Source organism: Macrobrachium nipponense, chromosome 3 (assembly GCF_015104395.2).
Source record: "Macrobrachium nipponense isolate FS-2020 chromosome 3, ASM1510439v2, whole genome shotgun sequence".
In the NCBI taxonomy this organism is placed as follows: Eukaryota; Metazoa; Arthropoda; class Malacostraca; order Decapoda; family Palaemonidae; genus Macrobrachium; species Macrobrachium nipponense.
In genome coordinates this window covers 41,901,231-41,928,210 of record NC_087202.1, presented here as the reverse complement: position 1 = coordinate 41,928,210, position 26,980 = coordinate 41,901,231, and the positions used below count along the sequence as shown (strand labels likewise).

General features: G+C 40.6%; 2 protein-coding genes across 18 annotated transcripts in view; one reads left to right on the top strand and one right to left on the bottom strand.

Annotated features, from left to right (window-relative positions):
- LOC135221710 (rho GTPase-activating protein 21-A-like) overlaps window positions 1-14,040 on the top strand; it is a 669,873-nt gene extending 655,833 nt beyond the window's left edge. For all 17 annotated transcript variants that reach the window (XM_064259480.1, XM_064259473.1, XM_064259475.1 and 14 more), the window contains one exon: window positions 12,541-14,040. In XM_064259480.1, coding sequence (XP_064115550.1) covers window positions 12,541-13,341 — 801 coding nt within the window. In that variant the 3' untranslated portion in view covers window positions 13,342-14,040. The remainder of the gene's footprint in view (window positions 1-12,540) is intronic.
- Window positions 13,802-26,980, bottom strand: part of LOC135222373 (uncharacterized) — a 54,838-nt gene continuing 41,659 nt past the window's right edge. The window contains exons 6-7 of the mRNA XM_064260461.1: window positions 26,088-26,241; window positions 13,802-25,885 (exon numbers count right to left, since the gene is read on the bottom strand). Coding sequence (XP_064116531.1) covers window positions 21,121-25,885; window positions 26,088-26,241 — 4,919 coding nt within the window. The 3' untranslated portion in view covers window positions 13,802-21,120. The remainder of the gene's footprint in view (window positions 25,886-26,087; window positions 26,242-26,980) is intronic.

Sequence of the window (26,980 nt, the reverse complement as noted above, 5' to 3'; positions counted from 1 at the left end):
CCTGTTCAAACCTGACGGATCAAGCAGAACAAAGGGAAGGCGTACACCTCAAGGTTGTCCCCAGGATCTGTAGAGCATCCTGTGCCAGGGTAAGAGAATCCAGAACGATTGAAAAGTATACCTCCAGCTTCCTGTTGAAGCGAGTGACGAAGAAGTCTTAACATGGGTCTTCCCCAAAGGTGAAACAGCCTGTCTGCTACATCCTGATGCAGAGACCACTCTGTACCTAGGATTGACTCTGACGACTTAGCTTGTTGGCCACCACATTCCTATTGCCTGGAATGTACCTGGCTATGAGCTCCACTGAGTTGTTGATCACTCACTGGTGCGTCTCGACTGTCAATGAGTGGAGTTGGCGAGACATCAGCACCCCCGTTTGTTCACATAGGCCACCACCATGGTGTTGTCCAACATCAGAACGACAGGGTGACCCTCTACCCTCTCTCAGAATTCCTTCAGACCCAGAAAAGCTACTTTCAACTCCAAAACGTTGATGTGAAACAGCCTGTCCTCTGCATTCCAAACACCCAAGGCTGGAGATTCTCGAAATGAGCTCAGAATCCACTGACTCCACCACCTTCGACAAGGCTGCATCCCTCCTAACCAGGAGAAGGATGAGGAGGAGATGAAGCCCTCCTTCTACAACATTGTTAGTCATGATAGGTATCCTGTACTCTGTTTTTCATGATAGATATCCTGTACTCTCTAATAAGAAGAGTCCAGCCTATCAACCATTGCTTGAAGGAATGTCTAATGGCTCAGTGAGCGTTTGCGATGATGTCATAGACAAAGATGGTAATGATGTCACAGCAACAGGCGGAGAACGGGATAACGCCGCAGCTGACGTCATAGGCTGAGAGGATGTTGGGAGTGACGTCATAACATTTGGATGGCCTCACTGGGGGGAAGACAAGAGGCAACCCAGTAAGCATCGTAGTTGACAATGGCAGCCTGCTTTATGTGGTAGCACGCAAGAACCAAAGTAGTGGAGGCCTGGAGGAGGGGGGACTGTTATGGGGGACTGCAGGAGGTTGATGAGCAGCCAAGAAATGTGACAACAGGCCATGTAAGGAGGTAGAACCCTGTAAGCCTAGGGGGGGCCCCTGTAAGCCTAGGGGGGCCCAAACAGCTGCTATCTTGTTTGACTCTGTAGCTGAAGCAAAGGGAGCAGATGGCATAGTCTCCTCCCTCCTTGGGGGGGGGGGGGGGGGGGGGGGGGGGGGTGGGGGGGGGGGGGGGGGGGGGGGGGGGGGGGGGGAAGGGGGGGGATCTCAAAATCATCCTGTGCAAATCCCGATATTTCTAAAGACGAATCAATTGAAGTAAAAAAAAAAGAGATGGGGCATCAAAAGAAGCAGAGGGAAAATTTCTGGAAGAAGGGGATGCAGAACTGTCCATTCGGGTAGGCAAGAAACCTTCCCAAGAAGGACAAGCAGATACTGTATGGTGCTCCCTCTTCTTGTAGAAAACCTTCCACTGTGACACAGGTCAGGAACAATGCTTTGGGCAAGGGTTAGTGACAGTACAAAAACTTGAACGGTACCTACTGCAAGTGGTATGGTTGTCAGTAATGGAAGACGCCAAAAACCATGAGCATGGGAATCCTTGAACGCCTGAATACATGCATTGACGGTGCCTAAAGCTTTTGGTGGACTCCATGATAAAACACTGAAAGCAAAACACAAATAAATCAGCTTGAGAAGGGAAGTGTGAAAGCAACTACCCTCCAAGTAAGTCAAAGACTGATGCTTCACAAGGTGCCAAGTCTGGCTGCTGACCAGCTTCCACCTCGTATATGCGTGAAGTCACAATAATCAACAGATATCACAAGTTTAACATACGACTAGAATTTGAGAAATATCTAGAAGTGTTCGTGAACTATCGGTGATAAGATTAGTGTGAAAATAGTAGGATAAAGCGTCTTCTAAGTTAGTTTATCAAGTGTAATACTATAAATCAGAACAAGATGGCAGTAAGTTCCAACTGCGGGAAAAGGTGGCGTAATTTGGCGTGTTTAGCAGATTCGCAATACGATGAGGTAGCAGGAAGGGAACTGGCATTTCTCATCTATGAAATCAGCAACAGTCCTAACCAAAAAGATACAAAAGCATTCATAGATATATTAGAAGGATATAATCCTTCAAACTGGAACAAATCTAATGAAAACATCTTGAAAATAATTGAAGAAGTTCCAAATAAATCCAAGTGGTCAAGAGACTCATAAAGAAATATACATAAACCAACATATTCCGACAAAGAAAATGAATAAGGTGAATCTTGTGAATATACTAATTGATGCATTAGGAAAAGAATGCCAAAAGCATGCAAACTGTGTAAGGTTTGGTATAGCATAGTCAATCCACAAAACCTAATCAGAAAATGTGCTGCATGCAACATTCCGACCCATCCACAGTTGTGCTGAGGTAATACAAGATTTGAGAAAAGATACAAGGAATTTTTGTTCAACATGTCTATCATGATAGACAATGTTATTAAATCAAGATTGAATGTACAAATAGTTGAGGATGAAGAAGAAGAGGAAGAAGAAGAAGAAGAAGAAAAAGAAGAAGAGGAAAACGGAAGAAAAGTAAACAAAAATGAAATGACAGAAAAAAATAAGGAAAACAAAGAACAAGATAAAAGTATGGATGCAGAGATACTCATTGATACTACATATGAGGCAATAAAGCAGCATACCTACGAAGAAATAAAATACGATATGACAACAGAAAAGCAAATCCCGAAGAGGCTCTACCCAGATCTATACAATGACGGGAAAGAGGAAAAAATAGACAAGAAAGACAAAATCTGCAACCTTTTGAAAAGAGGGAATTGCAGATTTGGAGAAGATGTTACTACAAACATCCTAAGATATGTCAAAAACTATGAAATATATGGTAAATGTGCATACTTAGATGGATATGGGGATGATTGCAGAGATCTGCATCCAAAAATATGTAAAAACCTAAAAGAAGGAAAAGGATGTAAGTTTGACAAAAAATGCAAATATATGCACCCTGTAGCCATGAATCATAATCAAATAAATAACCAACCAAGTAATAAAATCCAAAATAAGAAAGAAACAATAAAGAGAGAAATCAAGAATATCAGGTAAAAGAGAAAAGCAAACCACCAATGAGATATGCAGAGGTGTCAGCAAAAAATTTCAAAGCATCAGCTCCGAAATTCTACTCAAGAGATAATAACTGTATTTATTATGCAAGAGGATATTGCAGAAACGGAGAAAATTGCAGATTCAGACACAAAATGAATAATTATGATGAAGGAAGATCAAATATTATGGAAAAGTTGGATTTTTTTAATGTCAGAATTTCTGGAAATGAAAAAAAGAACAACATACCAGAACAGGAAAGAGACATGGGAAAATCCTTATTACTATCAGTATTAAATGAAGAGAGAAAACACGCAAACCATCATAGTGATGAATGCGCAGGGTTTAGTTACGAGTAACTCAAAAGAAAAATAGAGTACTTAGAAGAACTAACCCAAAAATGAAAAGAAAATAGATATAATGAATATAAGTGAAACCTGGTATTCCCAAGAGACTGGGAATGATGATCAAATAAAAGGGTTCCAAACTTATAGATCAGATAGAAAAATAGGAATCAAGGGGGAACCGCAATATATGGGAAAGACAAAAAACAAGGAAAAAAATATATGAGAAATATAGTAACTCAGAATGTGAACTAATAGCGGTAGAATTTGAATCTGAAAAATTGATGAACATAGTAATATATAGACCTCCTAATACTAAAGAGTTTGACTTAATAATTGAAAAATTGGATGATATATGTAGAAATCACAAGGACTGGACTATTCTCCTATCTGGTGACTTCAACTTTCCTTTCGTAGAATGGAAGAACGAATAGGAGATTGTGGTTGTACTTATACATATAAAAAAGAGAGTAATAGTAGTGCAGAAGATAAGAGGCAATTTGAAAAGCTATTAGATATGCTACTAGAATACAACATTCAACAAATAAATCACCTGCCAACAAGAAAGGAAAATACTTTAGACCTAGTATTTGTGAACGAGATGAATTATGTTAAAGAAATAATAGTTTATAATGCGAGTATTTCAGACCATAATGTCATAGAATTAACAGTTCATTCCAAAGCAAGTGAAAAATAGAGATAAGCAAGAAATGAAAAAGTGGGAAGGATATGGAAAATACAACTTCTACAGTAAAAATATAAAATGGTCAGAAAATTAATGAAGAATTAAACAAAGATTGGGATAACATTTTCGTAAGTGATGACATAAGGGTAAATACGGAGATATTATATAAAATATTGGAGATAATAGTGGAAAAATATATACCGAAGAAGAAAAGTAAACATCATTCATGCATACCAAGAGACAGAAGGATCTTGTTCCAGAAAATCAGAAAGTGGAAAAAGGTCTTGCAAAAGAAAAAAATGCATGGAAAGTATAGAACTAAAAAGTAAGATAGAAAATGCAGAACAAAAGATTATACAATCAAAAGAAAATGAAAAACGGGACTTGGAAGAAAAAACCCTATTAAATATCAAGCAAAAACCCCCAAACTATTATACTCATATGCGAAGAAGATGAATAAAAGAAGAATAGAAATAGGCCCTCTGAGAATTGAAGGGAGATTAACGAATGAAAAAAAAGGAAATTTGCAACATACTGGCAGAACGATATAAGAGAGAATTCACCCCTAGAATAGATAATGAAGATAATGATATAGAAGTAAGGGATGAAAATAGTGAATATTTAGCTGACATAGATATTAATGAAGCTGATATTGTGCAGGCTATTAATGAAATTAAAAATGGAGCTGCTGCAGGGCCTGATGGAATTCCTGCTATTTTGTTAAAGAAAGTAGTTCATTCTATCGCAAAGCCACTTGCAATATTATTAAGACAAAGTGTAGATACAGGCAAGATATATGATGACACAAATTAGCATATATTACCCCTACTTTCAAAAGTGGATCAAGACTAGAGGCAAGTAATTATAGGCCTGTGAGTCTAACATCACATATTATGAAAGTGTATGAAAGGGTAATGAAGAAAAATATTATGAAACATTTAATAAAAAATAATTTGTTTAATAAAGGACAACATGGTTTCGTACCCGGAAAAAGTACACAAACCCAACTGTTAGTCCACCGTGAAAACATATTCAAAAATATGAAAAGCGGAAATGAAACAGATGTGGTTTATTTAGACTTTGCAAAAGCTTTTGATAAAGTAGACCATAATATATTGGCGAAGAAAATTAGAAAACACAATATCGTGGATAAAGTAGGAAGATGGTTAAAAGAATTTTTACACAACAGAAAACAGATAGTTATTGCAAACGACGAGAAATCGGATGAAGCCAAGGTAATATCCGGTGTGCCGCAAGGTACGGTGTTAGCTGCAATACTGTTTGTTATTATGATTGAAGACATAGACAATAATGTTAAGGATTCGGTAGTGAGTAGTTTCGCAGATGACACAAGAATAAGTAGAGAAATTACTTGTGATGAAGATAGGATACGCTCTACAAAGAGACCTTAACAAAGTATATGATTGGGCAGAGGTAAATAGGATGGTATTTAACTCTGATAAATTTGAATCAATAAATTATGGAGACAGAGAAAGAAAGCTATATGCATATAAGGGACCTAATAATGAGACCATCACAAATAAGGAAGCAGTTAAAGACCTTGGTGTGATGATGAATAGGAACATGTTATGCAATGATCAAATAGCAACTCTGTTGGCAAAATGTAAAGCAAAAATGGGAATGTTGTTACGGCACTTCAAAACAAGAAAAGCTGAACACATGATTATGCTTTATAAAACATATGTTCGTAGTCCACTTGAATATTGCAATATGATATGGTACCCACACTATCAAAAGGATATTGCACAAATAGAGAGTGTACAAAGGTCCTTTACAGCTAGAATAGAAGAAGTTAAGGACCTAGACTACTGGGAAAGACTACAATTCTTAAAATTATATAGTCTAGAAAGGAGAAGAGAACGCTACATGATAATTCAGGCATGGAAACAGATAGAAGGAATAGCAGAAAATATCATGGAACTAAAAATATCAGAAAGAGCAAGCAGAGGTAGATTAATAGTGCCCAAAACTATACCAGGAAAAATAAGGAAAGCACACAGGACATTAATCCACTACGCACCAGCATCGATAATGCAGCGTCTATTCAATGCGTTGCCAGCTCATCTGAGGAATATATCAGGAGTGAGCGTAGATGTGTTTAAGAATAAGCTCGACAAATATCTAAACTGCATCCCAGACCATCCAAGATTGGAAGATGCAAAATATACCGGAAGATGTACTAGCAACTCTCTGGTAGACATTAGAGGTGCCTCACACTGAGGGACCTGGGGCAACCCGAACAAGATGTAAGGTCTGTAAGGTAAGGTAAGGTCTGATCGAATCATTGTCTGGAATGTATACTGGTTTTTGGTCTTGTCATTCAAGACCCAGGTAATTTTACTTCTACTGACATATGGTATCAAGACCCAGTTAATTTTTCCTCTACTGACATCTGGTGCTTGTCTCTATGTTGTAGGATGCAATGTGAGCCAGAGAAGGCAGGAGAAAGAGGGGCCAATGTGCATCTATTCTAATGAATGTGAAATTTGTCTAGCCCGGAAACGTATGATTTCTTGGCTGGTTTGTATGATGTTCTGTTGGCATTATTTATTCTAATGTTCTGTGGATATTGGGGGGTGTGTTGGTTTGTTGTATCTAAAAGATATCTGCTGGAATTGTTAACCAATGTCTGTAGAGGGCTTCCACTGGCAATGTGTTGAATGCTGAGGGGGGAAACTCCACAGCAACTCTTTTCTCCATCTTCCTCCTTGACACTGCTTTTAGGGAGCCATTTGCTTCTGGGTTATAGCCTGTTATGTGATTGATTTACTTTTGTTCTGAGACAGTTGGTGAGGGAGTCCAAAGGGAGGGTATGAAGTTATCCCCCCAAACACTGGTGATTTAGTGCGGGACTCTGTGCCGACTGACCTTGTTTATTAACGCTCTTGCACAATTTTCAACTGTCTGCCACTTGATGGGTATTGCCTCCAGCCATCCTGTGTTTCGGTGGTTGGGGCCCACGATGTCTACATGAATGTGGGCAAGTTAACGATCAGTTATGCTGAATTTCCCTATCCCTGACTCCATATGCCTTGTGACTTTGGATGTTTGGCAGGGTGGCAGGGAAGACATTCTCAAGTTCATTTCTTGATGTCCATGTTCATGGCCCTGATAGATCACAGACAAGATTGAAAGCCCTCTTCCTCAATGCCAACAGTAAATAAGGTGAAGACGTCCTGTACTTGTTTTGCAGGTAATGGTCATGTCTTCGTCATCTATTGGAAAATCACTCCACAGGAGGGCAGGATTTTCCCACTGGAGTAATTGAAGGTCCATGTCATCCTTCTGGGCTGCTAGATCACAGACAAAATTGAAAGCCTTCTTCCTCAATGCCTATGGTAAATAAGGGCGAGGACGTCCTGTACTTGTTTTGCAGGTAATGGTCTCGTTTTTGTTCATCTATTGGAAAATCCCTCCATGTGAGGGCAGGATTTTCCCACTGGAGTAATTGAAGGTCCATGTCATCCTTCTGGGCTGCTGCTATCTTGGGATATGATATCCCAATCTGGACAGAGTTAAGGAAAGGGCGTCTGTAACGTTGTTGGAGTAGTCCTTCAGGTATCTGATTGTGCAGGAAAATTCTGATATTGCTGATGTGCCGATTAAGTCTGCCTTTTTTGTATTAATGTGGAATAAGGGTTGATGGTCTGTCTGCACTATGAACTGCCATCCTTTTGTTCTGCCAATGATAGCTTTTTGCTGAAGAATGCCAACGGACCACAACCTTTGCCTGTGTCCTCTCCAAGCACCCTGCCCATCATTGTGTTCCTGGCATTATTTGTCAGGGTTAGGGACCTATAGGAGAGAGGGGAAAGAAATTAAGGTTACTGCAGAACAGAGTGCTTTTTTGGCTAAATGAAAATCTTTTTCTTGTTTGTCAGACCAAGTTAATGATTTTGGTTTTCCTTTTAAGCATTTGTTTAAAGGTGACATTGTTTCAGGAAGTTTGGGTATAAAATGATGGTAGTAGTTTACCATGCTAGCACATTCTTGGGTTTTGTTCCTTTTGAGTTTATTTGATGGCTGAGAAATTCTATAGTGCTTTGGGACCATTCACATTTATCTGGTCAGAGTACAGAGCACTAGTCCATTTTCTTCTAGTTTATTTTGGATTTGCCACATGCCCTTGATGTGCTGTTTGTAGTTAGGATTGAAAATGGAAATGGCTTTGATGTAGACAACACAGCAGGGTATTTCTCCAAAGATTTTGTCCATGAGTTGCTCCTACATTTTGAAGGCCAAAACAGATGTAGTTTGAAAAGTTTCATGTTCTGAAGGGGTGACAATGGCTGTTTTTTCTGTCATCTTTTGCTACCAGGACTTGAGAGTATCCCTTCAGGAGGTCAATTTTTGTAATTATTCTGGCTCCTTCCAACTGGTTCGTAGGTTGGTGATGTTAGGCAGGGGAACCTGTCTGGTACTGTCTTGATGTTGAGCTGTTTGTAGTCGCTGCAGGGGTGCCATGTACTGTCTGCTTTAGGTACCATGTGGAGGGTGATGTCCATGGGCTGGAGGCTCTCTGGTAAATTTCTGCCTGTTCCATGTCATGGAACAACTTATTTGGTGTATGCCAGTTTGTCTTTGGCTAAAGTCTGAAGCATGCAGGGACTAAGGGTCATGTGGCAGGTGTCTTGAAATATTTTTGGGGAATTCCTGAAGGAGTTTATGGATCTCTGATCCCACACTGTTCTTTGCTGCTACTGTTGGAGATATGGGAGCTATAGGGCCATCTCTTGAAACCAGCTGGTGTCTGGCTATGTTCACTGGCAAGTCGTTGGCCTTCAGTTAATGTGCTCCGAGTAGTGTGAGTGTAATGTCTGCAGTGATGAATTCCAGGTTTTGTTGCTGAATGACGAGTTCATTGTTTGGCTTCTATAAATTTTGAGCGGGGAGCCACTGGCATTGGATATCTGGAGAGCGGTTGGGGGCGGGGGGGTTGAGGTATTTGTGGATTGCCTGGTATGAGTGACTTGCATGCATCCATGTCGATGAGGAATTGCTTGACACCTTGTCAGTGGTGTAAAAACATGTTAAGTGTTTCTATTTGTACCTGGAAGAAAGACAGTGAAAAGCAGACTTGTTTCCTCTTACAAGACAACTAACTGGTCTGCCTGTCACTTGCGAGTTTTTTTTTTTATAGGAAGCAACCTTACTCGTATTTTTGGGCCTCTCTTCCGTCTTCCGAATCTCGAGTGAAAGCGACATAGGCCCTTTGGAGCTCTTCTTTTTTGGTGTTATGTTTGTGTTTGTTCTCCCTCCTGTAGTCTAGTGGAAGAAACAGGCCATTTGGATGCTGTTCTCTTTTGGTTTTATGTTTGTATGTGTTTGTTCTCTGAGATGTTTGGTGTCCATCCTGTATTCTCGGGAATGGCGAAGTCCTCTGGCTCACTATGTTTGTCTGTCCTGTTGATGCTGTGGTTTGAGGGTGGCTGCTGCTACAGGTAGTTGAGAGGGTTCCAATGATGTCTGGCCAGATACACTGCGTCAGCCGTTCTCAGAAACTCATCGAGGGTCATGGTGGATGAGTTTGGTATTGCAGCAACTGTTCAGTGAAGCAGCTTTTTCAGGAGGACATCTCCCATTAGATCTAACGTTTCTGGTTGATTGTCTGCAGTGGGAGTTGTTATCAACTACCGTAATTGTTTGTATATGTGTGATGGCTGCTGGTCTCCTATTGCTGCTCCTATGTTTTCTATAAATTTCCTAGCTCAGAGAGCTGGGGGCATTCTGATGGACAACCTTAGTTGTGCCTTCAATGTCTCATACATGACGGTGGTCTGTGGCTTGGCTAGCCACTTTGCGATCTGCTTGAAAATGTTGTCCAGCAGAAACTTGACAATGACATCGACTTTCCAGGATGACATGATTTTCTTGGATCTGTAGATGATCTCCACCCTAAAGAACCATGACTTTGGGTTGTGCGTTGTGAAAGAGGGTAGGTTTCTGGGTACTTACTAAATTGTGTTCACAAATTTTTGACAAACAGAAAAGTAGTATCTGACATCAAAGCAAGAAAAGCAACTTTAGTCAAGTGTTTTTTTACACCTGTAAAAGTTAATATTCTTTGTTCGATAGCTAGAGGAGTTTTACATTTACAAATGGTTTTGGTTTTACAAATGAAATAGCTTTTGAGAGTACATGAAAACAGTAGCTTTGGCAGATCATCTTGGGCTTGTGTTTTCTGGTGGAAGTTGGAGTTGGTGATCTTATTTTGGCAGGCAGGTGCCCAGAGGGCCCAATTGGGCCCCACAGGTAACCTTCCCCACCCTAAAAATCATGCTATTCTGTATGATAGTATAGCCTCTTTGGGGCTGATGTCTTCGTAGTGGTATGTTCCCCTTCTCAAGGTGATGAATTATCATTCTATGAGTATGTTATCTTAAGAAAATTTGGCTTAAACTCAGTGTTCCAGGTAGCCCCCTTCTTTCTACCTTCTTAATGTTTTGGTAAAGAATGTAAAGAATAAGCAACTCTCATCTTCCAAATTATCTGTGGTGGTAATACTAATTGATAAATGTATCTGCAAAATCCACAGCTCATGCAACACCTGCCGTTAATACTTGACAGTGTGAAGTTGTCCCTCCTGCTGAACTTCAAACGAGCATTCTTCTTAATATCCTCAGTTTCTTTATCACTGTGATCATCCTCCTCTTCGTGACACTCTTGTTCCAAATGTTCTTTTAGGAAGTATATAGTAATCTATATCTAGGAAGCATAACTGTAATGGAAGATCTTAAAGATTTCAATTATTTTGTAGACATCTTTATGATACAAGCCCCAGTAGACACAGGAGGAAAATATTCCTCATTTCTTGAGTGCTCTTTGCATGCTAGCTCATCACCCTCTCCACCTCCCTCCTTAAGGGAGTCTGGAGAAAAAGGGGTAGGTACCAAGACTACCTAGAGAACATATGGACTCCCTCATACTCCCCTTATTGGGTGGAGGGATGATCAAACATCTTCGTCGTGCTCTAGCCTAGAGCATTGTCTTGCAAGAGAAATCTCTAATCCCTTTTATCTTCTATACTTGTGTTTTTTTGTTGCGTTCGGGTACATCAGTGCTCGTTGTACTCCCCATGCAGGAAATCCTCTTGGCTCTTCCAGAGAATATCAATGTGTCAGAGGTTCTGGTCCTCGAGTCCTTTTCTTCAACTGAAGGAGGGTCAACACATTACTTCTGTAGTGCCACAATATGGCTGACCTTGTAATTAGTATGTTCATTCAGACTTTCTGCTATGCATGAAAGATGTACTTTGGTTTGTTTCCTTAAGCTATCAAGGGGGAACCAACCTCTTTTTTGCAGCATGTGGACCAAAGTTTTTCACAAGAAACACGTTGTAGCCATATGAAGTTTAGGATTTTTCCTAAGAATGATATTTTAGCCCTAAGATTCTTAAGTTAGCATTAGAAATTGTATGGGCAATAATCCATTATATAAAAATCCAGACCCTTAAGTTATGATGCTATGAAAAAGGTTTTCGTACATTATGAAAGTTGATTGTTCCCACGCCAATGATGAAGAAGGCACTTAGGAAAGTGTGGCCATAATCTTGCAGTATTCTTGAAACAGCAATGGTCAGATGTATAAAATATTTGCAATTTTTTTATATAAACAATTGTTTACACAAAAGTCAAGAGCTTATACACTTGCTGGTCCAAAGCTTGGATAAGAGGTACATGTGCAGGGTCAACCACCCTTAGTTGTGAAGTGTAAATACTGTGTTCATAAGCAAAGCCACCTAGAGGTATCAAGTCTGTTTTAAAGGACTTGAGACATTTTGTCTAAAGAACAGATTCTCCTGGGATATTTTCTTATTCTATGATTTGTAGGGCTAGTGAGAATGATATCTTACCCAGGAAGTTTCGTGTGAACTTTTTAAAATTGGTTATGACCTACAGTTTTTAATGTGACCATCTGATAACCAAGGCTAACCTGGCAATTCATATACCCTTACCAGTAACAGAGATTAGTCAAGAAATCCCAATACTCTTTTATTCTATCAGAAGAGGAAGATTTTGACAGAGACTAGTTTGCAAAGTAATTTAAGTTTGGCTCCTGATCCTCATTCAGGTCCAGAGCCCTGCTGCTGTATCATCCTTATACCTGACTCAACAGGAGGGCACAGGAGTCAATGCACCCCTTCCTTGTGATCACGGCTAGAATCACACCGTTTTTGGTTATGTTCAACTTCCGTTCTTTTGACAAAGGTGACCTCATATCTAAGAAGCGAGTCTCATGTGTAAAAGGCAATGGTTTGTATTTCCACAGGAAAAAATATTGAATTTGTTTATAAAATGACAAGTTTTCCTTCTTTAAAATTAAACTGTAGGTAGATGCTGTGTCACTATATACTATAACCATTAAATTTTTCTTTCTAGGTAGAAGATGTAAGCCTCTCCAACAAATATACTGAAGAAGAAAATAAACTGGTTTCTGAGGATTCGAAAAGAGAAGCTAAAGTGAAAAGGTCTGATTCCCTTACTAAGTCAGAAAAAACAGAGAATAATATGAAAGAGAAGACAGAAAAGAGAGCAAGGGAACTTAAACGCACTGACACACAAGAAAGTCTCAACGAGAAAAGGCCCAAAGAAATGAAAAGATCAGATATCCAAGAAGCTATGGGAAGGTCAAGGAAATCAGAAACCAAAGAAAATTCCACTGGACCAACAAAACGCAGTTCAGAAGTAAGAAATAGAAAACATAATGTAAAGGAGTTAAAGGAAAAATTTGAGCAAAATACTGGTCCTCAGTCTAATTCAAGTCCAATGAAACCTTCAAATAATAATATGAACAACAATAAGGTAAGTAAATCAGGAATGCGACGAACAGGTTATAGAGGCCCTATTAAAAGAAGGCATACTGTTGGTGGAACTAAAGATCTTGCCAAATGGGCATGGTTGCAGAGTGGTGAAGCAACACGAAATAATCCTAGGTCTGCTCGCCTTTCTGCCTGGGAACGATTGCAACCACTAGTGGCAGATGAACGACTGAACACAGACAGGTCTTTAGAGGCATGGCTAGCTCATGAGCGCATAAGAACTTCTTCACCAGACCTCTCTAGACCACAGCAACTAGTGCTTCCTTGTGATGTGGATGATAAAGAAAATTTACACAGACGCCTCAGTGTTCAGGAAGCAACATTGAATCCTCTTTACCCAGTTTTAGAAAGCCATGTATAAAAGATTCTACTAAAACAATTTGTTATTCCTGTGTTCCTTACTACAAATCATACTAGATGTTAGCAATTAATTTGATTTACAGGCTCAATCTAGAAAATGAACAGGACACTTGGGTGTGACACGATGCTTGGATATAGACTATAATAAAGTGTTGGGAGTCTTAGGAAGGGTAATGAACAGTGCTGTGATTTTTATCTTTTTATAAGATTTAGTTGGTAGTTGTTTGTACATATGTAAATAATCTCATGATTTTGACTTGCACAGGTTAAAAATCCTCATGTGTAAATAAAAGTCCTAGATAACAATAGCTCACTGCATTTCACCTGTATAATATTCAGATATGAATATAGGGGATAGCTATTAGCTTTGTAAATATCATGCTTCTTGCAAAGCAAGAATACATGTTGCATGAATATAAAAGCTAAATTTTGAAATCATTCATTGTATAATTATTCATTTGATATACCATATATATTATATATATATATATAATGAAATTTGACAAGTGATATTTAATTTAGAAACTTTACTAAAAATAATAGTCTTGAATGTAACGTCTCATTAAATAGTCATAGTAGATATATATTGTTATAAAGGATAAAATTTATATTGAAGTCAGATATATGTATACTAAATGATATTGGTTCCATGTTGAAGCCTTAATATCTTAAATTTTGCTAAATAAACAGTGATCAATGGTGACTTATATTTATAACCTGAAATAACCAAAATCTGTAACATTAATTTGGCATTACCATTATGTAATCTGATGTATGAGAAATTGAATAATCCTCTTAAAGCTATCCAAGCTTTGAGATGGTTAAAAACAAGACAATGAGATACATGTGCAGATCATTGTCAGAAGTACATATACTGTACCAGTTGTACATGCCCAGTTACCATGCGCTTAAATTTTTTTTTTTTTTTTTTTTTTTTTTTTTTTTTTTTTTAGTAATGTTTTTCAATGCATAAGTGCGGATAACATTTTAAGCCGACCACTTGAATACTTTTTAGTAATAAAAAAAGTGGTCTGTCTGCACAGATACACATACCCGATCAAACTGGCCACCAAAGGACGATCAAAGCTTAATCCAACACAAGGATTAGTCACAAAGGTGCTTTAACTACTACTGTCTTTGTTCATATTCGGAACAAAGCTGCGGTCTTAACAATAGGATATTTTCCAAGCGCCAGCTAGTAATTGGTTAAAGCAATCAGAGATTGTAAAGCAAGGAATCTGTGAGATCTGGCAATGCCTGTGCTTACGAGATGAAAACTGGTCTTAGATCACGCATTCAACCTTGTGACGCACCAGTCTTTTCCTAACTGCCTTGGGGAGTTGATACTTATGCTCTGCTCTTTTTCCAAGCCAGTTTTTTCTGCCCATGTTCTGTTTTCAGTGTGTTTGGTGTGTGTGTGTTTGTTGGTTGGTATGGCTTCCCCCAAGTCTTCACGGCCTTGTCAACGCATGTACCGGGCATTCAGGGGTTCTCATGCTCTAGGTTTTTGGCGTTGTCAGCTACAGATCCGCAGAGCTAACTTTTGCACGGTGACGAATCCCTGCCTGGAATGTCGTGCCTGGCCTAAGTCACAGTGGTGGTTGTTTTTTAGGAAGAGGGAACATCGCAGAGTTTTGACTCTTTCCTCTTGGGAGGGGTTTTCTTCACCTTGTCTGGACCATTCGGCTGCTCCTTCTCCCTAAATCACTCTTCCTGATGCTAATTCAGGTGTTCCTGTGTCTCCTTCCTTTTCTTCCACTGATTCGTTGATGGAAGTATCGGGAGTGCCTCAGGGTGATATGTGTAATGGATGCCCCTCTACCTCGAGTTCCAATTTTCTTCCCGGGAGGGAGGAGGCTGCCTCATCTAATTCCTTTATTTCAGATTCGGAGTCATCCAAAATGGCGGCAGGCTGGGTGTTGCTTGGGCTATAGGGTTCACCCTTCTTGGAGGGTTTGTTGCTGCATTTCTTGGAGGCTCGCTCCCCCCCAAGCCCCCACTGCTCTTCCGCCTCCCCCTGGACATCTCTACATTGGCTCTTGCGGGCAATCATCTTGTGGAACATCGCTTATGGTCCCTGGGTATCACCTTATTCCTCCGCCTGTGAGACCATTGAGTAGCTCTGGTCATAGGGAGGTCATGACATCACTCCCAGCACCTTCTCAAACTGTGACAGACATTGGAGGATGAAGGACTTTGTGATTCTGTCTTCTGCGAGCAGAGAGTGCATCACCTTCTGCCTCTCATGGCCGTGTCCCCCCTACGCACGTCCGTGGTTATGCAGGTGAGAGGAGCGCTTCGCCAGCTGCCCCACACGGTCGTACTTCCCCATCGCATGTTAGCATTCGTGGGATTGACAGTGGAATCTGCGGAGAGGAGTCATTCTCGTCTTCGTTACATGGTCAGATCTCCCCTATGTATGCTGGTAATGCGTCTATATCTTCTCTTCAAGGCTGTGTGTCTCTGCATGTGACAGTATGAGAGTTAAGTCATCCATCATCTGCTGTACACGGACGTGTTTCAGGCTTGCACGTGTGTGCTAATGATTTTGGAGGTGCTCCTTCTTCATCTGCCTCAGTTCTGGTGCCGATTAAAAGAGCAAAAGTTGCAGAAACGGAAGTGATCCAAGCTGTGTGTAAAGATTCGTCACTCGACAAAACTGTGGTGGACGGCCGAGAGTGTAAGGATTCCTTGGCCCACGGACGGGTTCCTCGTTCACCTGAAAGAAGTCTTGATCATGAGAATCGGTCACCTTCAAGAAGCTCTCTTTGGTTACGTTCTTGGTCTCAGTACCGTGCTTAGTTGATGTCTCATGGACGTGTACTCATCTCATCACGCGGCCATGTACGCTGTTCTTCCCATGAACACGTACTTGTTTCGCTTGACATGTACTTGATCTTTTCACAGACGGTGTACATGGTTTTTCACACGAGTCTGTACACAGTTTGAGCCGAGACCATTCTCTAGTATCATTGCCGGTTAACGCTCAAGAGCCTTTGATAGATGGATCTGCTAATGTTACAGGCGTCTCCCCTACTGTTAATGTCCAGAAAGCTAGATTCTCTAGTGAAACTTCATCAGTGCTGCTACAAAAGGAGGACGTTACTGCCAAACCTTCTTCTTCATGTTGTCGGTCACTGTTGCCGGAGCAAGAGGAGGGAGACAAGAGTTATTGTCTGCCTTTGCGGAGGTTGTTGATCTCATATGTGGGTTCAACAATCATGAATGTGGAATGCAAGCTCAGTCTTCAATCACACCTACATCTTACATGCTTAGAAGCCTTGCTGGGTGCCAGTCAGGATCCTAAGACTTCTTTTGAACTCCCCATCGGGCCACGCTCAGCCCATCTTACAACATGTGAACGCTTTGGTGTCAGAGGGTCCTTCCTTGTCATCACAGGAAGCCTTAGCTATGGAGAGTATGGTGGCTTCCATCTTCCAGACAGTCTCATGGCTTGACTTAATGGCCAAGATTGCTTCAGATAGGTCTGTAAAAGGGTTAGTGAGTTCGTCTTCTCTCACTAGACTATTGTAGTCCAGTGGTTAAGGATTTTCTTATCTGGGCCATCTTAGTTCAAACTTATGGGCCAACTTTCTACTAGCCAGGAGAGACGTAGCTTTGTCAAAGGTGGCAAGCTCAGGAATGAGGATCTTCTGGATTCGGAGTTCCTGTTTCCGAGAACTGAGTTTAAAAAAGCGACTGACCGGTGACGGGCGGATACCAAGGACAGGTTGGTCCATCAGGCAGTTTCCAAGTCAGAGGCACATTTACATCGCCCGCCTCCTCCTCCTCCTCAGAGACAGGTATGAAGATCACCTGTTAAGCCATCTAAGGGTTTGCTTTGGCTAGGGTCCCTCAGTCCTCCTCTCAGGCTAAGTCTAGCAAGCAGCGTCCCTTTCAATCCCGTCCCTACAAGCCTGGGAGGGGCTCTAGAGGAAGGGGCAGAAGGGGTCGCCAATAGAGTGGGCGCCTCTCCCTCCTGCCACGTGTAGAGGGATGCCTGGCAGGCCATTGGGCCAAGTGGTGAGATTATGGAGTGAAGAAGTGGGTAGTAGATGTTCTATGGGTGGGATATCTACTGCCATTCGACTTCTCTCCCCGTCTCTCGGACAGGCCATTTCTCAGTCAGACTTATTCTTACCACTCTCCGAAGTGTTGAAAATGCTGGACAAAGGTGTGATAGAGGAAGGAATGTGTCCTTCTCCAGGGTTTTACAGTCGCATTTTCCTGGTACCAAAAGTGACGGGAGGTCAGTAATCAACCTTTCCACCTTGAATAATTTTGTCTGGAAGACAAGGTTCAAGATGGAGATGCTGTAGACATCGTTGGCAGCAGTGAGGGATGACTTTTTGCTGTCAATAGATTTAAAGGATGCTTACTTTCAGATGCCTGTCCATCCTTCATCCAGAAAGTTTCTCTGCTTCCCTCTCGGAGAGATGTTCCAATTCAAGGTCCTGTGCTTCATGTTGACCATGTCCTCTCAGGTGTTCACAAGGGTCCTCTCCCTAGTCTTGACATGGGCTCATGCTCAAGGGATTTGCCTGTTGAGATACCTTGATGACTGGCTTGTCTTAGCAAGTTCCAGGAAAAAGCTGCTGTTGGGTGCTAGGCATTGTAGTAAACCTAGAGAAGTTGAATCGCGATCCCAGCCAGAATGTTCTTTATCTTGGTATGGTTTAGGATACAGCAGCGTTGACAGTTTCTCCATCGGACCAGAGGTTGGAGAAGTTGTGGGTAGTGGCACACAAGTTCCTATAAAGTTCCTATACAGCCAGGACAGCCAACTCACCAGTGGCAGGTTATTCTGAGGATTTTGTCTTCTCTCGAGAAGTTGGTCTCTCATGGTTATTTACATCTTCGGTCTCTGCAATGGAGATCTAAAGACTTTTGGTCCCCGCCAGGAGATTCCTCTCTTCAGAACGTTCCTCTGTTGGGGTGCACATCTAGGGGACCTCATTACATCAGGTGTTTGGAGTATGGAAGACAAGCTGTTACACATCAATGTTTTGGAGTTGAAGGCAGCTTTTCTGGGTCTGAAGGATTTTCGGGAGAAGGTAGAGGGTCACACTGTAGTACTGATGTCTGACAACATGGTGGTCACTTATGTGAACAAACAGGGGGTCTGGTGTCTCACCAGCTCCAATCATTGATTGCCGAGTTACACCAGTGGGCAATAAACAATGGTGGAGCTCTCTGCCAGATACATGCCAGGCAATAAGAGTGTGGTCACTGACAAGCTGGGTCATCGGGACCAGATCCTGGGCACAGAGTGGTCTTTGTATCAAGTTGTGGCAGACAGGCATTTTCAGGTATGGGGGAGGCCTATGTTGGACCTCTTTGCAACTCGCTTCAACAGAAAGCTAGAAGTTTACTGTTTGGTGGTTTCAGATCCTCTAGCTCTGGCGGAGGATGCTTTCCAACACCCTTGGGACAACCTAAAAGTGTATGCCTTCCTGCTGTTTTGCCTGATCCATCAAGTGCTGAACAGGGTGATGAGTTCTCAAAATCTAAGGATGACACTGGTAGCTCCTCTGTGGCTGCAGGCAGAATGGTTTCCGGACCTGCTGTCTTTTCTGTCAGAGGCTCCAAGAGATTCCCCCGTGGTGGCAACTTCTCCGCCAGCCTTACGTTGAAAGGTTTCACCAGTCAGTAGAATCCCTGTCTCTTCATGGATGGAGATTATCAAGTATCTCCTCTGAGCAAGAGGTTTTTCTCAGGAAACAGCAAGATGTATGTCCAGTCATCTCAGGAAGTCCTCATCAACAGTTTACTAGGGAAAATGGGCAATCTACTACTAACTAGTGTCACTGACGGGGTTTCTCTCCACTCAAACCTCTGTTCAACGTATAGCAGATTTTTTGGTCTTCCTCAGGGATGAAAAAGGCCTCTCAGTTTCTGCTATCAGGGGCTACAGAGCGGCGTTGAGCTTGGTATTGCGTCCAAGAGGTGTAGATATCTCTTCATCCTGGGAGATCTTGTTATTCAATGGTTTTGAACAGAGCTGTTCTCCAAGGGAACTTAAGCTCTGACATGGGATGTTTCACTTGTCCTTAGAAGTTTCACTAGAGCTGCTTTCTAGCCTTTGTGTCACTCATCGGACAGAAACTTGATCCTCAAGACAGTTTTCCTTTTGGCATTGGCTTCTTCAAAGAGAGGGGGGGGGAGCTTCATGGCCTAAGTTATGATATGAAACATACCAGGGGTTGGGGGTCTGTGAGCTTCGAATTTGTCCCAGAATTTGTGGCTAAGACCCAGAATCCCTTCGGAGCGCCTCAGTGGGATGGTTGGTATGGTGTTGGCGTGCCACCTCGGTGGTCGCGAGTTTGATTCTCAGGCAAACCATTGAGGGGTAAGAGATGTTTATTTCTGGCGATAGAAGTTCACTCTCGACGTGGTTCGAAAGTCATGTAAAGCCATTGGTCCCGTTGCTGAATAACCACTGGTTCCATGCAATGTAAAAACACCATACAAACAAAACAGAATCCTCGGTACATGACAGATTTGCCTCCTTTTTTTTTTTTTTTTTTTTTTTTTTTTTTTTTTTTTTTTCATTCCATCTTTGAATGACTTTGTGGACAAAGACCCACAAGAGCTCTAGTTGTGTCCTGTCAGAGCCCTACGTTGCTATCTTAAAAGGACTCGACATCTCAAACCTGAGTGTGGTAGGCTGTTTGTTTCAAAGAACACTTTCTGGATACATGAGGCGATCAAGCAGGCTTATTCGTCTCTTGATAGTTCTGTCACTGAGTCTCTGCAGGCTAGAGTGCATGACATTAGAGGTGTAAGTTCGTCTCTGGCATTTAAAAAAAATTTTGCTATTCATAGAATTTTGAATGCTGGTATTTGGTTGCGCCAATCCACGTTCACCTCATTTAATAAAGAGATGTTGCCCACAAGTCTATGGACGCATTTTCCTTGGGCTACCCATCAAGTTGTGTAACTCATCCATTGCCCTTTATCGGGCAATTTAATTTTGTATCTTACCTAAGGTGATTGTGTGGAAGAAAGAATGAGTTGGCTGGTGTTTTTCTTTCTCTTTGTTCCTTTCTTCTTCCTATGGAAGGTTGAGGAATAGACTCGTCATATGCTTTATTTATTTTTGAAATAATCAAACCCTCTATTCAGTAGCAAATACTCTGCTCTCTAGCAAGGGGACGTTAGGAGTAATAACAGGCCCCGGTGATTATATGGTTTGTTATTGAACAGTCAGAATTTTCTTTAGTTCCCTAGATGCATTAACCTGCTCATATATCATTGTATTGCAACCCAGATAGCTGAGTTGCTAGATATCAGTTTATCTATCTTCTCATGGGCATTGGCCCACCTCCTTTAGAACTTTTTTTTTTTTTTTTTTTGGGATGTGGTCAAGTGGGTTAACTCCCAGCCAGTTTAGGATGTCTGTACCTCCCTCCAAGTATGTCTATCCTATTGTTAAGACCAAAGGTTTGTTCCGCAAATGAACAAATGACAAATTTTAAAATCAATTTGTATTTTTCATAGCCAACAAACCTGAGTTCTTAACGTGTACTGCCCACCGCTAGCCGCCCCTCTCTACATTTTCTTATCTCCTGGATTGGGAAAGGACTGGTGCATCACGAGGTTGAATACACGATTTCTGACCAGCTTTCACCTCGTACGCGCAGGCGTTACCAGGTCTCACAGATTCTTTACTTTACAATCTGATTGTTTTAACTGGTTACCAGCTGGCACTTGGAAAATATTCTATTGTTAAGACCTCAGGTTTGTTAGCTATGAAAAATACAAATGATTAAAAAATTTGTCATTTTTCACCGTTTGTTCTTTTTCTTGTCAACAGTTTCCGAAGTTCACGGGCAAATTTGCTTGATCTTGCTGAATAAAGAGCCCAGTTCCACGATGTTCCAGCCATAAACAGCCACCAAGCAAAGAAATGGCCAATTGGATTTGTGTTACCTAAGTCCAAAATCACATCCACAACCAGCGGTATGACTGAAACTCCAAAGAGAGCAACCATTAGAAGGAAAGTCTGAGTGGCTTTCCAGTTCTTGTCTGTACGGATCTTTGAATGAATAGTCAACTTCTGCATTGTTTTATGGTTCCTGTAAGAAAATTTAACCAATGCAATAGTGGTAACAATTAAAATAATCAATGCAGCTACACCTAAGACGACCACCTGGACATAGAATATAACAAGTGACACTGAAGGTGCCGATGATCCCATGCTAGTCGTTAACTTTGTGATAGGGTCAAAGTAGCCAGTGAATGACCATCCATCCTGTCGCCTGTTGACAAGCACAGAGAGTACAATGCCTATGAACCATGTTAGAGATATACCACCCAAGATCTGACGACGACTTAGAGGTGAACAAATTATGCCCCGATATGTTTCAATACTCATCATGGCAAGGGTTAACAGAGACACATTTGCAGAAATGTTGAACATTATGCATGACAGCACAGAATATCCATACCTCTCAAACCTTATTTGTTGAAAACCCACAGGCTGTACCAAACTCATTTGCCTAAAACCTGCATAGATCGAATTTGGGTCAAAATGTTGCAGACTGACCTTCCCAAATATGAGGGAAATCTGATCAAATATAGACCAGGCTGCAGGGAAAATACCAAATAATAGATCTGCAAAAGCAAGTGATGTCCTTAATAGGAAAGTTTCATCTTGAATTAGATCTGTTCTAAAAATCACAGTTAGAACTAAAAAGTTGCCAGTAATTGTTACCAAAGTAATAATAATACTAATGGCTAGAAGGATAATTTCCTTGACTTTACAAGATGGAGGCAAGTAGTCCCAATCTATAGCAACAGGTGGCCTAGTTAAGTATGTAATAATCATATTGAAGTAGCATGAAGTCCAGAATTTATTGCATGTTGTCATGTTCTGCCTCAGGTAAAATTGTAGCATATCAATGGTTTTGATAGGAAGTGAAAGGAAGCAAGAGCTTTCTGTGAAATCCTTTTTAATAGGCCCAATTATTGATATATGATCGCTCTGATAAAAAAAGAAATTTCTTTGAATCAAGTCATTAAGGCATTGGCTATTGTTAGTGAGTATTGCTTTAATCACAATTTGTGTAAAGACTTTAACTGAATTCAGAGTGCCTGCTTCATTCTGAGAATAGAACTGTGTTAACTCTGGATAGACAGGAGCTCTTTGTAAAGTATGAAGGAGTATTTCTTTTGAGCTGTGTACATCAGAAGATGTGGCAATTACTGTCTTATGCCGCTTTATTAGACCCTTTAAGCCAGCAACTGACAGAATAACATTACTTTTATTTTCAACGGTCAGTGGAAAAACATCAATGTGATACAACCGACTTGGTACCTGTAGAAATATGGATACATTGTTTTTAGAATAATAGATACAGGCACCCAATCCTAGGTAATGCTCAATGTATTTTGGGTCATTAATGTGAACACACCAGCCTTTTGAAATTAAAGTGCTCCAGGGTTTGATGATTACATCTCTTTTCCACATCCATGAAGGACTTGCAGTCTTCAGCATTTGCAGAACCTTTTCCGATTCTAGAGTAGAACCGCTGGTGGTGTAAGTAACTTGATGAGATGGTGCTTGGACTATGACAACAATGGTGCTGTTCTGACACAAGTAATCTACTGTAAATCCTGTATCTTGGAACTGCGTTAAAAGCAAAAGAACAATCTTATCCTTATCACTGACAGTAACTGAACACTTGTGTATAATAAAGAGATACCCCTTAGTATGCCAAGAATTGGGAAATATGCTACTACCATTAGAACATACAGTAAAATAGCTGGAGGTGATGCAGTGAAAGTCAGTCTTTTGTAGATCTGACAGGAATGTTATAAAAGCAGGGTGTCTATTATCTTCAAATTTGAAGATAAAAATGACGTTATTTAGCATTACATGAATACCATAAGGTAATGAATTTAGAAACAATTCCTTTGAAGTTATAGAAAGTTTTGCATCCATAGAAGCTAGCCATTCGAAAAATCTTCTCAAGTGTTCAGGAAATTCACCTTGCCTGAATAGAACCAAAGATAACTCTTCTTTGACTTTTATTACTGACCACATGTCATTTGCTACCAAGCAATTGGGAAACTTTAATGAAATGTTACTGTTATAACAACTATAATACATAATTCCATTAAAATTATACGCTGATATTCCTAATGGGAATCTGTCACAGCATCTTGTAAGCTCTAATTTTGATCTTGAATAAAGAGACCCAAGAAGACCAATTGATTTACTATCAAAATCCTCCCCTGTGATTATGAATAATATTTTGTTTTCAGTCTCATTTACAGAGAATGAAAATATTTGTATTATTTCACTTGAATAGTAATCTGTTGGTGAAGCATATTTGTAGCAAGCAGCTGCATCAACAGTTTTGTTATGGTTAACAAGGTGTACAATAATCTCATTCTTAATGCGGCGCTCAACAGCAGCTGTACATAGCAACTCGGAACAGGCGAATGATGCAGTTGGGCTCTTTAACCATATATTTGCATAGGCTTCCGCTCGTAATTGTCCCTCACCTCCCTCTCCATTACCATTTGGGCAAGACCAGCTCATGGTAAGGTACAAGAAATAATCTCTCATTTCATTCCTTGAAGGGTAGTAAATGTCAGCTACATCTTTAATGTCAGTGCCACTAGCCTGCTCCTGACACTGCAAAACTTTACTTGCCAGTGATGTGCACCAAGTTTTGGAGCAGTTTTTTACATAGGACAACCAAAAAGTTTCCTTCTCATCACCAGGCTGATTGATATGGGTAATCTCCACTTCATCGTCACATACATAGTCAATGCACGATTCTGGCAGCTCAGGAAATGTGATATTCCTTTTTAAAAGATACTCAAACAAACTAGTATACCTATTGGTATGATATTCCCAACGCCTGCTTTTATCTCTTAAACATTTGAAGAATCGGTAACCTTCTCCTCTCTGGAAAAGCAAATAGAAAGATAAAAACATATCATGCCATGTGTCTCTACTCAAGGGTGGGCACCATGAAGCCCGATAAGGTATGATCAAATGAGTTCCAGATTCGTGAACTCTAAATACAACTGTTGTTGGACAAGGAAATTCCAAAGGATACTTTTCAAAAGAATAAACACTAACACTCCCTGGCTTGAATGAATTGTCATCATTATATTTCTTGTGTAAGTCAGTAATACAAGAAGACAAATTCTCTCCATTCAGAACTGAGGGCTGAATAAGAACAGCAGGGATTCCTCCATAATATAGTAGGTCTGCACCAGCTTGACAAAGGTAGATTCTACAAGAGAAAGGCAAGAATGGAAAGTTAGCTTGAATATTTTCAATATAAGAAAATCCTTTTGACTGTACACATGATGGCTTCAAAATGATAAATGAAAAATTTTTATCAATATTAGCTTTTATACTGAGACCTGAATCCATCCCATCTGCAGGCCATAAGCTGTCGTAGCATGCTTGAGTGCTTTTTTCAAACCAGTATGTTTTTCTCTGTTTCACATGACTGGAATAAATCATAGGATAATCCTCAGAACACAAAATGTCCCAACAGCGATGCAGTAAGTTTTCAGAACCTTCTTCCTTGGCATTCTTGTACAAGTTACGACCTAAAGATGTTCTGCACTGTATCTGTGGTGAAAAAGTCTGAGTTTTTAGTTCAATATCACTAGACCCATCATACAAGGGAGGTGATGAGCGGAGGGTTGTGGCAGTTAAAGCAACTGAGGATGTACTTATTGTGAATGACTTAACTGCAAAGGGCTTGAGCAGAGAAGATGAAGTTTCTGGCTGGGTAAATATATCAACAGATACTAAATTATATGAATAATTTGTATTTGAACTGACTGAAGTTGGTAATGATCTAAAGCTTACTGTTGGGCTCATCGTACTTTCCGATGATAAATATACAACAGTATGAACAGTTGGTTTTTCATCACCATAAGTATATAAGAGTGATGAAGGATATTGGCTATGGAATGACGAATCTAGCAAGGTTTCATAGAAACGAGAAGTTGACAAGATTGGGTCATATTCATGGTAAATCAACGAAGAGTCAAGTAACATTACTGTTCGGCTCTCTTGGGTTAGAGATGAGAGAACAGGAGTTGCCAGCAAAGAAGGTTGAATTCCAAGATTCTGACCAGTTACAGATGATAAGGATAATATATTTGTCTGAGTACTTTGGAAAGAAAGAAAATTTTGTGGATCGTTTGTATTTTCTAGAACACTGGATGAAATGCACTGAAACTGATGGCTGCTCTCTAGTCCATTTTCAAAATTACATGCCTTAAAGCCCCTTTCTAGAGTTACCTCTGTACTTGACAGCAAAAGTGTCTCATTGCAGCAAATATTTGTTGAGACAGACGTCTGCAAAAGTGCATCCCAGTGTGATGAAAATGCTGTGGATATGACAGATTTGGAGCTGCAGCAATTGGTGCTAGGAGGGAAGGTAAAATCATCCTTTTCTTTTGTAACCGATGGGAGAGATGATGCAATGGAAACCATCCGTGATGTCATTTGAGACAACAAAAACAATGATGTTAATGGTGTCCACGTGTCTTGGGTGAACTCCCTATGCAAAACAAGAAAAAGAGGAAATTTGTGACAGAATGATTCAACTGAATTGGCAACTGCCAAAGTCTATCTTCCGAGCAAGAATGACAATATTAGTTAGGACTAAGATTATATTACAAACATGCTGTACACTTATTCATCCTGCCATTACATTATCCCTTAATTCATGATTAATATCAGAAGATACAACAGTTCATTACCTGCTCTTAGATGTGACCTCCTTGCTATCTGGCAACTTAAATTTGTTTGAGCTCCAAGCAATTCTTGATTTTGGGTCTGTGTAAAAGGAAATTGAAGGGTATCCTTTCATTGTTTCTGTTTTATGTTTAGCCTCCTGTTCGGGGCCAGACGAACCTGGAAAGGGCATTTATAAATTTGAATTAGATCCACAAAGCCTTTTGCTGTTGTGCACTGTTCTCGCATTGCTAAAATTATCTGTATTAAAAGTGTCGACTCTCATCTTCCCACAATAAGACCATAGAGAGCAACAAGGATATCAAACTGTATTAGAGGGGGTGGCATGTAAAAATAACCGAAACAACAGATAATAGTGTCTAATCCACAGTTTTCAAGGTTGCCGAGATGAATAGTGACACTCCTGAGGCCCCTAGAAGTCCAAGTTCAGCCCTGATAGGGAGGGGGTTGGAAACGGGTGGGAATGGGGTGACGTAAAAATAACCTAAAATGACAGAGATAGGTATTTAATCCTTAGTTTTCAAGGTCACTGAGATGAATAATGACACTTCTGATGCCATTTAAGTTCAAATTCAGCCCCGATAGGAAAGGGGATTGAGAAGGGGATGGGAAAGGAGTGATGTATAAATAACCGAAAATGACATATTAGTGTTAAATCCATAGTTTTCGAGGCCACTGAGATAAATAGCTTTGCTCCTGATGCCCGTTAACTCTTCGTTCAGCCCCAATAGGAAGGGGTGGGGGGGGTTTGAGAATGGGTGGGAAGGGAGTGACATATAAAAATGATCAAAAGCTACAGCTTTTGAGGTCGCTGAGATTACTAGTGACACTCCTGATGAGCTTTAATTACAAGTTCAGTCCCAATAGGAAGGGCAGGGTGGGAAGGGGAAAAAAATAA